The sequence below is a fragment of the Phyllobates terribilis genome, unplaced genomic scaffold, assembly GCF_046119375.1.
Source record: "Phyllobates terribilis strain yellow unplaced genomic scaffold, ASM4611937v1 Scaffold_9__5_contigs__length_417890890, whole genome shotgun sequence".
Classification (NCBI taxonomy): domain Eukaryota; kingdom Metazoa; phylum Chordata; class Amphibia; order Anura; family Dendrobatidae; genus Phyllobates; species Phyllobates terribilis.
The window spans coordinates 113,893,798-113,908,763 of NW_027362769.1; the positions used below are offsets into that span (position 1 = coordinate 113,893,798).

The following is a 14,966-nucleotide window of genomic DNA, read 5'->3' on the forward strand; positions in this document are numbered from 1 at the left end:
AAGTTGGGAAAATGTCGCCACAATAGTTTAGAATTGCATAAATTACTTTAATTTCTACTCACCTGATGTTATCGGGTCCAACATGGATGATTCGTTCAGAGGAATCGGGATGAAAGTGAATCCAGTCTGGTTCTATAGAGCAGAATTTCATGTCACGTATTCCGTTCTTCGCCTGAAATAACGGAATTCAATAGAAAAAAAACCAAAACACCGAGATGGTATTGTTAATAATGCAATACGTATAGATTATAATGGGTACGTGTTCTATCCATGAAAAAAAAAAAAAACGGATACCGCACATACGTGTAACACGGACATCTGAATGAGGCCTTACAGACACGGGAGATTAAATACATGTGGGATATTTACCAGGCTGTGGTCGTCCATAGAGCAGATGTGATGTGTTCCTTTATCTTTTTTCTTATGGGGTGTATAGATATAATGCCAGGGAAAGCCGCCAACTTGGAAATCATTTTCAAGACAATGCACTTCAAATAGAACTGGAGGTCTTTCTAAAAGCCAAAATGGCAACAGAAGGGTCAAAGCGACATGTACAATAGCAATTTCACTTACAGTACTTAGAAACTCATTAGGTTCAAACAAAACAAAAACTTGCATTGCATTCATTTAAAGGGAATCTGCCAGCAGGATCAACCCTCCGTAGCCGTTTATATGGGCATGTAGGTCATAGGAAGTTGAATAAAATGATAACTTGATATCAGCGATCCGATCTCTTATTCCAGAGAAAACCACGTTTGTCATACTTGTAAATGAGCTGTTAAGATCTATGGGCCGGACATAGATCTCCAGGAGAATCGGCCTCAAAAGATTATTTTAAATGAAAGGTGGCATTACCAGTGTGAGACATGTAATGACTGACAATTTAGAAATAACCACGGCACTACTGGAATTCAGTGCTCAAGTAGGGTTCAAATCTGTAAGTAATACTAGCAAAAGACTTGGTACTTTGAGTGCCAAGTTTTTTGCTAGTATGCAATGACTGACAGTCTGCTCTCCTTATCTACATGTCACACCCTATTAACGTCCCCTTTTTACTTATCATAAGCTCTGGAGGCAGATGCTCAGAGAGATCTATGTGCGGCCCATAGATCTTAAGGGGGCAGTTCAAACATGATAATCATGCAGGTCAGCCTAAAGAAACGCCCCCAGAAAATCCTATGAGTCACGCCTGTTTTATAAAGCTCAAAAATTATCACAAAATAAAAAAGGCCATATCCATCTCTCTGGAACCATGTGGCACATATAAGGCAAAAAAACCCCAAAAAAACAAAAAAACACTACTGAGGGGAGCAGCATTAATAAAATAAGAGCAAAAAGTGGGCACTTTTGTCTTGGTTACAGACTCTCTTTAAAGAGCCTAGTGAGGACATAAGATAATAAGCCATACCAGAAACTTCATTTGCCGACACTTCTTTCAGGGTGTTTTCCCTTCATCAGTGCAAATCAAAAAGTACAAGTTGGCTGGGTGAGAGGCATCAGACAGGTGGTGTGTATGTATGTATGCATATATATTATATTTACACACACACACGGAGAAGAGCACTAAAGTATAACCTTTAATGGTAAAGTGTATAATATATACTCTCAAATAGCACCAAAAATAAAGAATTATTTACAAAATATACATGTCTTTCTATATTTCAAGGAAACAATATTCCAAGGGAACAATAGTCTTATTAGGCTGAGTTCACACGATGCGTTTTTCATGCGTTTCCGCGGCGTTTTTGCAGTTGCGTAAACGCAGCGGAAACGCATGAAAAACGCATGGTAGAAGGGTAGCAATGTTCCCCAATGGAAATCCGCATGTGCTGTGCCCATGATGCGGATTTTTCCGCAGCGTAAACGCTGCGGTCAAAAATCCGCAGCATGTCAATTAATTTTGCGGAAACGCTGCTCTTTTGCCGCCATTGACTTGCATTAGACCGCATGGAATCCGCATCACTGTATATGTTGATGCGCTTTTCATGCGGTCTAATGTGCGGATGGTACCCGGGTGTGGATGAGAGGACTCTCATCCAGACCCAGGTACCATTAAAAAAAAAAAGAATAAAATAAAAAATATATATATTCTCACCTTCTGACGGCCCGCGCTGCGTCCTGCCGGCTTCCCGCGCACTTCGCGGTTGAATGAAGGACCTTCGCTGACGTCAGAGTCATGTGACGGGTCACGTGACGCTGACGTCGGAAGGTCCTACAGTCTTCACTGCCGGCAGCCGGGACCGATGAAGCAGGACACCGGGGGCCATCAGAGGGTAAAGTATATATTTATTTTTTATTTTTTGACATTCACACACTATATAAATCCATGCCGGTTGCATGGATTTATATAGTGTGAAGTTGACAAGCACTTTCCAAGTGATGCTAAAATCGCTTGGGAAGCGCTTGTCAACCCGCATGCGGAAATGAAAGTGAAGACCGCTTCATTTCCGCATGTCCCTGGCAGGAAACCGCATGTACAATCCGCATGCGTTTTTTCCTGCCAGAGAGATGCAGAAACGCTCAGGAAAAAATCCTGAGCATTTCTGCATCGTGTGCACATACCCTTAGACAGGATATAATGTGCAGACTAGCAATTCCCTAGTTCTCCTAAAGAGAGAGAACTAGGGAGAGGAGGTTGGCACCCCCGCTCCACGACAGCTTTCCCTTATAACCCGGTGGCACCCCAAATAAGTTTAGAAAGGATAGAAAGACTCAATGAATATACAAATAAATAGTTAAGACTAGTGTTGAGCGATACCTTCCGATATCAGGAAATATCGTATCGGATTGGATCGGACCGATACCGGAAACCAATGCAAGTCAATGGGACACTAATATCGGAATGAAAATAAACCCTTTCTTTCCTTGTAGGTTAATTCTACATGAAGTAAAACAACTAAGAATAATGTAGAATGTATTACATGAAAAGCCGGCAATTCATCAGCGCATACACCGGTACCCGACAATTTACAACAGAAAGAATAGAGCATCACACATAGATTAGATAGATAGAAACATGTCAGTCACATATATATGAAGTACAGTGACAGTGTTGCTTACTTTACTTGTCATTTAGTGTAAAGGATTTATATAAAAAAATAATAGTGTTTTCATGCACCGTCTCTTTAAGAAAGCCGGCCGGCAATTCAGCATCTGTACCCGACAATTTAGAATAGAAGGAATAGAGCATCACACATAGATTAGATAGATAGAAACATGTCAGTCACATATATATGAAGTACAGTGACAGTGTTGATTACTGTACTTGTCATTTAGTGTTAAAATAAAGGATTTATTTTTAAAAAAATTGGCGTGGGGTTCCCCTTAATTTTAGTCTCTAGCGGAGGTTAAGCAGACAGCTGGGGCAGATGTTTGAAGCCTGGGAAGGGGGTAATACCCACGGAGCTTCCCAGGCTACTAATATCAGCCCCCAGCTGAATACCTAGCCTTTACTAGCTATTAAAATGGGGGACCCCCCCCAAAAAATGACGTGGGGTCCCCCCTATTTTAATAGCTAGCAAAGGCTAGGCAGACAGCTGGGGGCCAATATTAATAGCCCAGGAAGGGAGCCATGAATATTGGCCCCCTCCCAGGCTAGAAACACCAGCCGTCAGCCGCCCCAGAAATGGCGCATCCATAGGATGCGCCAATTCTGGCACTTAGCCTCGCTCTTCCCACTGCCCTGTAGCGGTGGCAGTGGGGTAATAGGGCTGGGGTTGATGTTAGCTTATAATGCCAGCTGACATCAAGCCCAGGTTAGTAATGGAGAGGCGTCTATAAGACACCCCTATTACTAACCCCATAGTGAAAGTTAAAAAAAAAAACACAAACACCCAGAATAAAGTCCTTTAATTGAAATAAACACACAATTCTTTATTGTTCTAAATTAAACCATACTTACCATCACGCCCATTCCAGCTGAATCCAATGATCTCCTGCAATAAAAGAAAAATAATAAAGCAACCTCATCCTTACCTTTCCATGGTTCCCACGACGGCTCCAGCTCTGCTACATCGAGATGACAGGCTGGACCGCAGGAGAAAGCTGCCATCCAGCCTGTCATCCCGCGGACACTGAGAAGCGCAGGCTTGCTTGCGCTGCTCAGTGTCTCTCTGTGACGGCATCCAGATGAGCCGAGGTCATGTCCAGTGAACTCAGCTCACCTCATGCACGTCACTGACAGCGTGGGAAAATTCTCCTGCACTCAGCGCTTCAGCGTGAGAATTCTCCCACGCTGTCAGTGACGTACATGAAGTGAGCTGAGTTCATTGGACATGAGCTCACCTCATGCACGTCACTGACAGCGCGGGGAAATTCTCACGCTGAAGCGCTGAGTGCAGGAGAATTTTCCCACGCTGTCAGTGACGTGCATGAGGTGAGCCGAGTTCATTGGACATGACCTCACCTCATGCACGTCACTGACAGCGTGGGAAAATTCTCCTGCACTCAGCGCTTCAGCGAGAGAATTTCCCCACGCTGTCAGTGACGTGCATGAGGTGAGCTCATGTCCAATGAACTCAGCTCACTTCATGTACGTCACTGACAGCGTGGGAGAATTCTCACGCTGAAGCGCAGGAGAATTTTCCCACGCTGTCAGTGACGTGCATGAGGTGAGCTGAGTTCATTGGACATGAACTCGGCTCATCTTTATGCCGTCACAGAGAGACACTGAGGAGCGCAAGCATGCCTGCGCTTCTCAGTGTCTGCGGGATGACAGGCTGGATGGCAGCGTTCTGCTGCGGTCCAGCCTGTCATCTTGATGTAGCAGAGCTGAAGCTGTCGTGGGATCCATGGGAAGGTAAGGATGAGGTTGGTTTATTATTTTTCTTTTATTGCAGGAGATCGTTGGCTTCAGCTGGAATGGGCGTGATGGTAAGTATAGTTTAATTTAGAACAATAAAGAATTGTGTCTTTATTTCAATTAAAGGACTTTATTCTGGGTGTTCTGTTTTTTTTAAATACTTTACTAGAAATTCATGGTGGTCATGTCTAATATTGGCGTGACCCCATGAATTTCGGGCTTAGGGGCAGCTGATAATGCTAAGCTGGCCTTAACCCCTTTATTACCCAGTGAGCCACCGCACCAGGGCCCTGGATGAGTTGGGTACAGCGCCAGAAGATGGCGCTTCTATGAACGCGCCATTTTCCGGGGCGGCTGCGGACTGCAATTTGCAGCGGGTGGGGCCCAGAAAGCTTGGGCCTCCCTGCGCTGCAGATTCCAGCCCCCAGCTGCCTAGTTGTACCTGGCTGGACACAAAAATAGGGCGAAGCCCCACGTATTTTTTTTTTTAATTATTTCATGAAATTCATGAAATAATTAAGAAAAAAAGGGCTTCCCTATATTGTTGTGTCCGGCCAGGTACAAATAGGCAGCTGGTGGTTGGGGGCAGCCCGTTCCTGCCTGCTGTACCTGGCTGGACATAAATATAGTGCGAAGCTCCACGTCAATTTTTTTTTAATTATTTCAGGAAATTCATGAAATAATTAAAAAAAAATTGACGTGGAGCTTTGCACTATATTTGTGTCCAGCCAGGTACAGCAGGCAGGAACGGGCTGCCCCCAACCACCAGCTGCCTATTTGTACCTGGCCGGACACAACAATATAGGGAAGCCCTTTTTTTCTTATTTCATGAATTTCATGAAATAATTAAAAAAAAAAATACGTGGAGCTTCGCCCTATTTTTGTGTCCAGCCAGGTACAACTAGGCAGCTGGGGGCTGGAATCTGCAGCGCAGGGAGACCCAAGCTTTCTGCCCCCCCCCCCCCCCCCGCTGCAAATTGCAGTCCGCAGCCACCCCGGAAAATGGCGTGTTCATAGAAGCTGGATGCTGTACCTGGCTGGCATTCAAAAATATAGCAAAGCCCACGTCAAAATTTTTGGGAAAAATTAATTAAAAAATAAATAATAATTTAGGGACTGCATCTTTATTAACTCCTCAAATGTCATTTAGTGTTAAAATAAAGGATTTATTTAAAAAAAAAATTGGCGTGGGATCCCCCATAATTTTAGTCTCTAGCGGAGGTTAAGCAGACGGCTGGGGAAGATGTTTGAAGCCTGGGAAGGGGGTAATACCCACGGAGCTTCCCAGACTACTAATATCAGCCCCCAGCTGAATACCTAGCCTTTACTAGCTATTAAAATGGGGAACCCCCCCCAAAAAATGACGTGGGGGTCCCCCCTATTTTAATAGCTAGCAAAGGCTAGGCAGACAGCTGGCGGCTGATATTAATAGCCCAGGAAGGGTGCCATGAATATTGGCCCCCTCCCAGGCTAGAAACACCAGCCGTCAGCCGCCCCAGAAATGGCGCATCCATAGGATGCGCCAATTCTGGCACTTAGCCTCGCTCTTCCATGCTGCCCTGGTGCGGTGGCAGGGGGTAATAGGGCTGGGGTTCATGTCAGCGCCAGCTGCCATGAAGCCCAGGTTAGTAATGATGGGCATCTATAAGACACCCCCATTACTAACCTACAAAGTGTTAAAAAGAAAAAACACACTACACCCAGAAAAAAATGATTTATTTGAAATAAAACACACAATTTTATTAAATTCTTAGTTTACTAAAAAAAAAATAGTTACCTGTCCACGTTCCTGCGCTGATCTCCCATGCACAGCTGTCACATCTGGAGATGGTGACAGCTGTGCATGGCTGCTGTAAGCTCACGCTCCCGGGAACACGTCCGCTCCCGGCAGCGGGAGCCACTGACTGAGGTCACCGGAGTGCATTCAGGCAGCGCAGCTCCGGTGACCTCCTTTACGGCACTGCTGTACCGTGGGAATTTCTCACGGTACAGCGGGGCCGTAAAGCAGCTGACCGGAGCAGCGCTGCCTGAACTCCGGCGAACCCGCTTATGCAATGACGGGGCTGCTTTACGGACCCATCATTCTAGCGGCGGCAGCGGTTCAGAGCGGTCACATTCTCTGAACTGGAGATCTTCGTGGGACACTCGTGGACAACTACGGAGGGGTAAGGATAAGGTTGTGGTTTATTATTTTATATTTTATTACAGGAGATCGATGGCTTCGGGGAATTAGGTGTCTAGGTGAGTATAGGTGTAGTTTTTTATTTTTTACTTTATTTTAGGTGGCGATCGGCGGGGACAGGTAATGTATAAACTAATTTATTGTAGGTAACCACTGGCCACCAATGACATGTATTTAAAATTTATTGGGGACACAGTAGGGCAATTTAAATAGCAGGATCAGGCTGATGGGAACTACTGCTCCCATCGAGCTGATCCTGCTGGCACGAGTGGACGGGGGACAGACATAGGCCGATGGGAGAAGTAGTGTCACATCGGCCTATGTCTGCCTGCACGCACACACCCGCACACATCACACAGACACCGCGCACACCCCCGCAGACATCGCACAGACACCCCGCAGACACACCAATCATGACGGGTCTGGGAGGGGAGGCTGACCTGTGCGGCCGTGGGAAAGTTCATGTGAGTTCATGCAATGCAGTCAAGCATGAACTCACATGAACCCTCTGAGGGCACCGCGGCGACTTCAAATTAACAGCTGATCGGCATCACCTGATACCGCAGCTGTTCATTTGAAATAACCGGCGGGAAAGCCGGCGGTGAAGTCTTTTTACTGCCGGCTTCCCCGCCCGGGTCCTTCGCTCCCCACTCCTTGGTGCTGCGCTCCCCGCCCGGTCCTAACTTACGATCGGGATGGGAGGTGGCGAGGGGAGCGGGGGATCGGGGTGGGAGCCTGCGGGGTTGTGTGATTGTTTAAAAGCCGGCGGCTTTTTACCGCGCGCCGGCTTTTAAACAATCAGGAGAATTCTCCCACGCTGGGATGGCATTCTGATGACAGGCTGGATCGCAGCTGAGCGCTGCCATCCTTCAGAGAAACGGCAGAGCGCAGGCATTATGGGAACTTCCGATTCCGGTATTCGATATTGTAAAAGTATCGGAATTAAGTATCGGAATTCCGATACTGAAATATCGGGTATCGGCCGATATTCGCGGTATCGGAATGCTCAACACTAGTTAAGACATATTTTAATTCATATATATGGTCAAATCTCTTTATGCTGAATTGAAATTATATATGTCTTAACTATTTATTTGTATATTCATTGAGTCTTTCTATCCTTTCTGCATTTAATTTTAGGAGTGCCACAGGGTTATAAGGGACACCGTCATGGTGCGGGGGCGCCATACCATTTCAAATTAGGGTGCCAACCTCCGCTGACAGGCAGGGATCCGGTTAGTGAGAACTAGGGAATTACTAGTCTGAACATTACATCCTGTCTGTATAGAGTTGTTTAATAATTATATTGTTTCCTTGAAATATAGACAGACTTTTTTTTTTTTTAAATATATTTTTGATGCTATTTGAGAATATATTTTTTAAACTTTACCATTAAAGGTTATATTTTAGGGGGGAGTCTTCTCCATTTCGGTATATATAATAATTGTGGCCCCGCCCCTAATATTTTTCTTTTTTTGTCATCTGACAGGTGGTGTAAGACGACTTGTAGGCCAAGGCCCATTAAAAAGGTCGATATTGACTTTTAGGACTGTTTAAAGAGGCTATGTGATGCTGAGTCACTTTTCACGGCCAGGCCGTGAGAGACGGGATAGTCAAGGAGTCCGAAGACAAAACCAGGAAGGTACGTCATAAAACAGAGGGAAGAGGCAAAGGCGTAGTCCGGTAACGTTCCGTAGATCAGAATACCAGGAGGAAAGCAGATCAGCGCAGAAGGGGTTAAATAGATGGATGGTCAGAACAAGGTCCAAGGTCAGGCAACAGAAGATCAATAAACAGAACTCAAGGCACAGAGAACAAACCACACACTAGCTGAATGTACGCCTGGCAGAGATCTGGGGGGAAACAGCTCAGTTAAGTAGCATGGCAGTCAACTGGGATAGTGAACACCTGAAGATAGCCAGTGCTTCCCAGTCTCAGATTGGACAGCTGAGCTGTCAATCAACACACCGACAGCTATTGCACGCCCCTGTACCAGATTGGACAGCTGAGCCGTCAGTAACTGCATCCCAGACACAGTGAGGGGTGGAACTGTGACAGGCTATTTGTATATTTAAATTCCCAAGGAAGCATTGCACAGCTCATAAATCTCCCTAAGCCATCTTGTTTCTATACAGAAGGAAAACCCTTATCCTTTATACCCCCATATACTGAAGCAGAATCTCTACCACAGACCATGATAGATTTTTAACTTTTGCACCCTATAACCCAACATATATGTGTGGCTTGTTACATGGCGTACTTTCACACAATACGACTTGCGTGGTAACGTGGTGCAATATATTTATTTATGTTGTAACCACCATCAATTAATCAGGCGCCATCACTCCTTGAATAAACTGAAACAAAGATTTATGGTACATGGTGCATTGCACCCGGGCAGTAAGGAAACTACAATGTACTGATAATTATATAGTCATCTTACTTAACAACTCAAAACTGGGAGTTTTCCAATTTCAAACAATCCCATGGAAGTCAAAGTGGCACGAATAAATGATGCAAAATCCCGAACTGAACAGCTGCCACTTACTTAAAGGGAAAATGTAACCAGAAAATGAACGATTATATAAGTCAGGTTTTTATATTAAAATGTATTTTGCTTTATTTTACAGTTGTATTTTTTAATTTTCCATGTTATTATAACAAAAAAAGGCAGAAATGTTGCAATTTTCACACTAACCATAATATTAGACTCAATTCTTGTGACTTTTCAGCAGTCTCTATCATCGCAGACAGGATTAGATTGGCAAATAACACCTCTATACACAGCTGTTAACACAGGATTCACATTTCACAATAGGTGAGGTCACAGCTCACCTCCTCCCCCTCCCTTCACAATGACCTCTGCACTGATCAGAGCACGAGCAGTAAACACTTCTATACAAATCACTTGGGTCAGAGATGTTTATTGTGGTTTATGTAGCTGCAGGAAACAAGAGGATGAATGAACCTAATAGGCCTAGTGAACAGTGTGAAAACTACTAAAAGTCAAGGATTTATTTATTAAGAGATAGATAGATATTACACACACACACACACACACACACACACACAGTAAAAACAAGATTTAAACAATAGCTCATTTTCTGAAAATTTTACATGCAAATTGTTAAAATTCCATCTGCTCCCCTGAGTACTCCGCTTTTTTTCCCCTTTTAAAAATTCACCACACGGTTCCGGAGACATGGGCCCATTTAGTGCAAAATTTTGTCTTTTTCCATCAGAGTGTGGCTCACAGGGTTCTTCGGGGGCGAGTCTCTATGTTGCTCTGCATAATTAACCTGTGAGCCACACCCCATTGGTTAAAGATATACAAATTTGCATTAAATATGAGCAATAATTTATTACTTTTGACCTGGTGACAGTTTCTCTTTAAATCTTGTAAGATCAGTGCCTAGTGCTACTTAGCTATAGAGGACTATTTCTCCTTGTGGAGACCATCGACCATCCTTTCCATAATGCTGAGGATATTTAAAAGTCGAAGCACCAACTTCTCCAAAAAGAAAAGACGCCCATCCACAAACAGCGATGTTTGGGATCTCATGCACAGCAGAGTACTAGTTGGCTGGATGAGGGGTCTTTGACGCAGATTTAGGGGGGGACTGTTCCACCTTGTAGAGGCCACCAATTTTTGTCAGGAGACTTCTAGGCCAGGCAATGTTCTTTAGGAAAAGGGTATGCAAGCTCTCTCTCCCCCGGAAGAAGAAAGATTGATCCCTTTGACGATACAACTTATAATCTTCATCAGCCAGACAATTAGTATAATTCTCTTAGCTTAACAAATCTATTGTGTTTATGTTGACTTGTAAATGTATATTTGTATTTCTTTGGCTGGTCAAGAAGGACATACTATTATGTGTATGTAGCTGAATGTTGACTTCTCTTTGATTAGAAACAATGATGTTTGTTACTATGCTAATGACATATTATACTAAGCTACCTAGATGTTTACCAGAGCTCCCTCCTATACTATCTATATAAATAGATTAGCTCAAACAATGAGACCTGACCCTGTGAGTAATGCCCTCCCTATCCCTAACCACTTACCTGTGAATGTGTACTTGAAAGGACAACTGTAATTATTTTAAAAAGGGACATGTGCCTCTGTAGCAGAGAGATTTGAAACAGATGGGAAAGACTTTACAAGGAGAATCAAAGATCAGACTCTTCAGACCATCAGCTTGGAAGCATGGCTTTAACCAAAGAGACACCTATTTGGATGCTACATGATTCCAGCCTAAGGGTATATGGCCCTGACTGGAAAGATACGGATCTGCTCCATTTACCACCAGAGAGCCCATGAATACATTTGGGGAGCCCAGGTTGGGATGGTGAAGTCACCTGTCCTCATGGATATGTTGTTTGGGGTTGCCAGGTGGGACCCTCCGGTCACCTGGAACCCTTTGAGACATCCGGAGAAGCCAAGTTGGGACCAGCCAGTCATCTGGCCCCATAGAAACTCTTGGAGAGGCCAGGGTGGAACCCTCGGGTCTCCTGTCCTTGTACCTTGATGGACTGTAAGCTTCCCATGCTTGCCGCTACCTCCTCTCTGAGGGCCCGCCCTAAGCAGGGGGTCACTGGTTCAAGTAGTTGGCTCTGGAGTTCCTAAGTCGCAGTTGCTCCATTCTCGGCGGGCCAGCGGAAGGGTGAGCCTGTGTAATGTTGTACCATCTTGGGACTGTTCTGTTTATTGTTTGTTTTGTGGTTCAATAAAGTATTGCCAAACTGTTTGACCCTCAACCTGTGTTGTCCGAGTAGTATTACACCCATAGAAGACCCAGTGCCTTCACAATCCCCAAAAACAGCCGTCGGTGAACGGGTGCCTTTAACCTTGGGAGAAGCACCTTTCTTCCCTCTTGAGGAAGTGCTGATTTGCAAGTGCCATGCATGATACCAACAGAAGACTTATAACTGTACAATTTAAGAGAAGAGAGGGGAGGGGAGAGGGATCTACATTTTCTTAAAGAACCAGCACCACCCTGGTTGCTGGATTGTGACTGGTATTGTAACATAGTCCTAGTCACTTCACTTGGGATGAAATTCAATCCTGCATGTGTGTCCAGTGGAGCCCATTTGTTCCCCAATCACAAGAACAAAATAATTTCACCCAACACAGCACCTATGTAATTAATCAGTCGGCTGTGCCTGGTATTGCAGATCGATCCTATCCCAATAAATGGACCCGAACTGCAACTTATATTTTTTCCCCAAAAGGAAAAAGTACAATTTGTAATAAATGTTACTGCAATTCCCATCTGACAGTTGTTGCATAACCCTGATCTAAAAGAAAAAATGCCCCTCCAGATACCAGGAGATATCACTAATGGGATCGGTTGTCCAAATAGGAAAGTTGTCCGTAGCAATCAAAAATTGATAAAATTCGGGAAGGGGGGTGGATTCGTTGAGGGTCCCAGTGAAATCTCATGTCCAGTGTCTGACACGTCAGAGTATACCAGTACACTAACTCTTTCCAGGTTGTATACTATAACTAAACATAAAAGGTCCGTACCTGTCAGAGTGATGTTGCAGGGAATTCCAAATGGAAAGTCTCCAACTATCCCGATATCACCTTTCCAATCGCACGTCTCCCCTATGACACATTCTTTTTGCATACACTGAAAAGATAAAAAAGGAGGTATACGCCCACGGCATGACGACACTGAAAACCAGAATCCCATTTACACTACTGGATGAACTGGTACAATATATTAAAAAAAGGGACCGCATTCCCATCAGTGTTTAGGATCAGATTTTCATCAGTTCGGGTGTCAGTTTTTGCCACTCAACATTTTAACTTTTTCTTTGCATGTAAAAAATACTAAAATTGTTTGTTTGCTGCTAGGAAAAGCTGAAAAAAAAACCCAAAAACACAAAATCAGCGAAAAATGGACAGCACAAGGGTGAATCTCAGCAGCAATGACGGCTTCAACTCTTAGCATCAATGGAGTGGTAGATCAGGAAGGCAACTATATAATTCATGGGAAATGGTAAATTATATTTCTTATCAGATCTACTTGCCAAACCTTGACCAAAGAAAAATAAAATTAAATTGCAGTGAAGAAAAAAAAAAAATACCCAAACATTTAACATGGGATCAGTAACGCACCTACGTCTCGCTTACCTCCTTGAGAATTCTCTCAAAACTGTAGAGACGAACCAGACCAGGACTGTGCATTACAGTCAACAACCCATTATTAATCATCGCAGATGTCACATTAGGTCCAAAAACCTGTTTAAGCCCAAAAAGAAAGAAGGTTTAAAAAAAATAAATAAATAATGATCTTTCTATATCTCCAGAAATGTCTGGACAGTGACCACATCTTAGTGGCATGCAGAGCTGAAATCATGATTAATTTATTTATAATGAAACAACTAAAATGCAAATTGAAGTGTAGACTTTCAGGTTTGATTAAAAGGGGTTTAATAAAAATATCCTGTGAAACGTTTAGGAATTGCAACCAATTTTCTACAAAGCCTCCACATTTCAGGAGCTCAAAAGTAATTGGACAAATTAACTTTATCATAAATAAAATGTTCATGTTTAATACTTTGTAGAAAATCCTTTGAAGGCGATGACCTGAAGTCTGGAAGCCATGAACGTCCCCAAACGCTGGGTGTCCTCCTTTGAGATGCTGCGCTAGCAGTTACTGCAGAGGACTTCTGTTTTTTGTGGGTTTTTCTGCCTTATGTTTTGTCGGATTTCAACAAATTAAGGGAAAAGCTTAATCGTGTAGACAGGGAGTATGTCATGGTAACTGGGGATACTGAACGTAAATGGGGCATGTTCAAGGAAATACTACTACCGTAGAATCCTGTAGAGAATGTATACCCTCTGGTAATAAAATGTCAATGAATAAAAATAAACCATTATGGATAAATAAGACAGTACAAAGTTTAATAAGACAAAAACAAAAGGACATTCAAAAACTTTAAGGCCAGAATACAGAAATAGCATTTCAGGAGTATAAAGACCTAAATAAGAAATGTAAAAAAGAAATCAAGTTAGCAATATTATCTACAGAGCAACAAATCACCAGAGACATTAAAATAAATCCCGAAATTTTTTTATACATACATCAATGCCAAAAAGAAAAAAAATCAGATGGTATCAGCCCCTTAAAAAAAAACGAGAATAAAAAGATAAATTATAGAGGACAAAGAAAAAGGCTGAGATATTAACCACTTCGCACCAGAGCCGGTTTTTGCCTTCGTGACCGGGCTAATTTTTACAATTCTGACCACTGTCACTTTATGAAGTAATTACTCTGGAACGCTTCAACGGATTCCCCTGATTCTGAGACTGTTTTCTCATGACATATTGTACTTCATGATAGTGGTAAAATTTCTTTGAGATCACTTGCGTTTATTTGTGAAAAAAAATCAGAAATTTGGCGAAAATTTTGCAATTTTCAAACTTTGAATTTTCATGCCCTTAAATCAGAGAGATATGTCACACAAAATAGTTAATAAATAACATTTCCCACATGTCTACTTTACATCAGCACAATTTTGGAACCAACATTTTTTTTTTTGTTAGGGAGCTATAAGGGTTAAAAGTTGACTAGTGATTTCTCATTTTTCCAACAAAATTTACAAAAACATTTTTTTTTTTAGGGACCACATCATATTTGAAGTCACTTTGAGGGGTCTTTATGACAGAAAATACCCAAAAGTGACACCATTCTAAAAACTGCACCCCTCAAGGTGCTCAAAACCACATTCAAGAACTTTATTAACCCTTCAGGTGCTTCACAGGAATTTTTGGAATGTGGAAGAAAAAAAATGAACATTTAACTTTTTTCACAAAAATGTTACTTTAGACCCAATTTTTTTTATTTTCACAGGGGTAACAGGAAAAAATGGACCCCCAAATTTTTTGTGCAATTTCTCTTGAGCGCGCTGATACCCCATATGTTAGGGAAAACCACAGTTTGGGCGCACGGCAGGGTTTGAAAGGGAAGGAGC

The 14,966-nt window shown here is 43.0% G+C and overlaps 1 protein-coding gene across 3 annotated transcripts in view; it reads right to left on the bottom strand.

Annotated features, from left to right (window-relative positions):
- Window positions 1-14,966, bottom strand: part of DCAF17 (DDB1 and CUL4 associated factor 17) — a 63,358-nt gene that overhangs the window by 13,476 nt on the left and 34,916 nt on the right. For all 3 annotated transcript variants that reach the window (XM_073646964.1, XM_073646965.1, XM_073646963.1), the window contains 4 exons: window positions 13,123-13,230; window positions 12,511-12,616; window positions 370-512; window positions 63-172 (listed from right to left, as the gene is read on the bottom strand). In XM_073646964.1, the coding sequence (XP_073503065.1) occupies window positions 63-172; window positions 370-512; window positions 12,511-12,616; window positions 13,123-13,230 (467 nt within the window). The remainder of the gene's footprint in view (window positions 1-62; window positions 173-369; window positions 513-12,510; window positions 12,617-13,122; window positions 13,231-14,966) is intronic.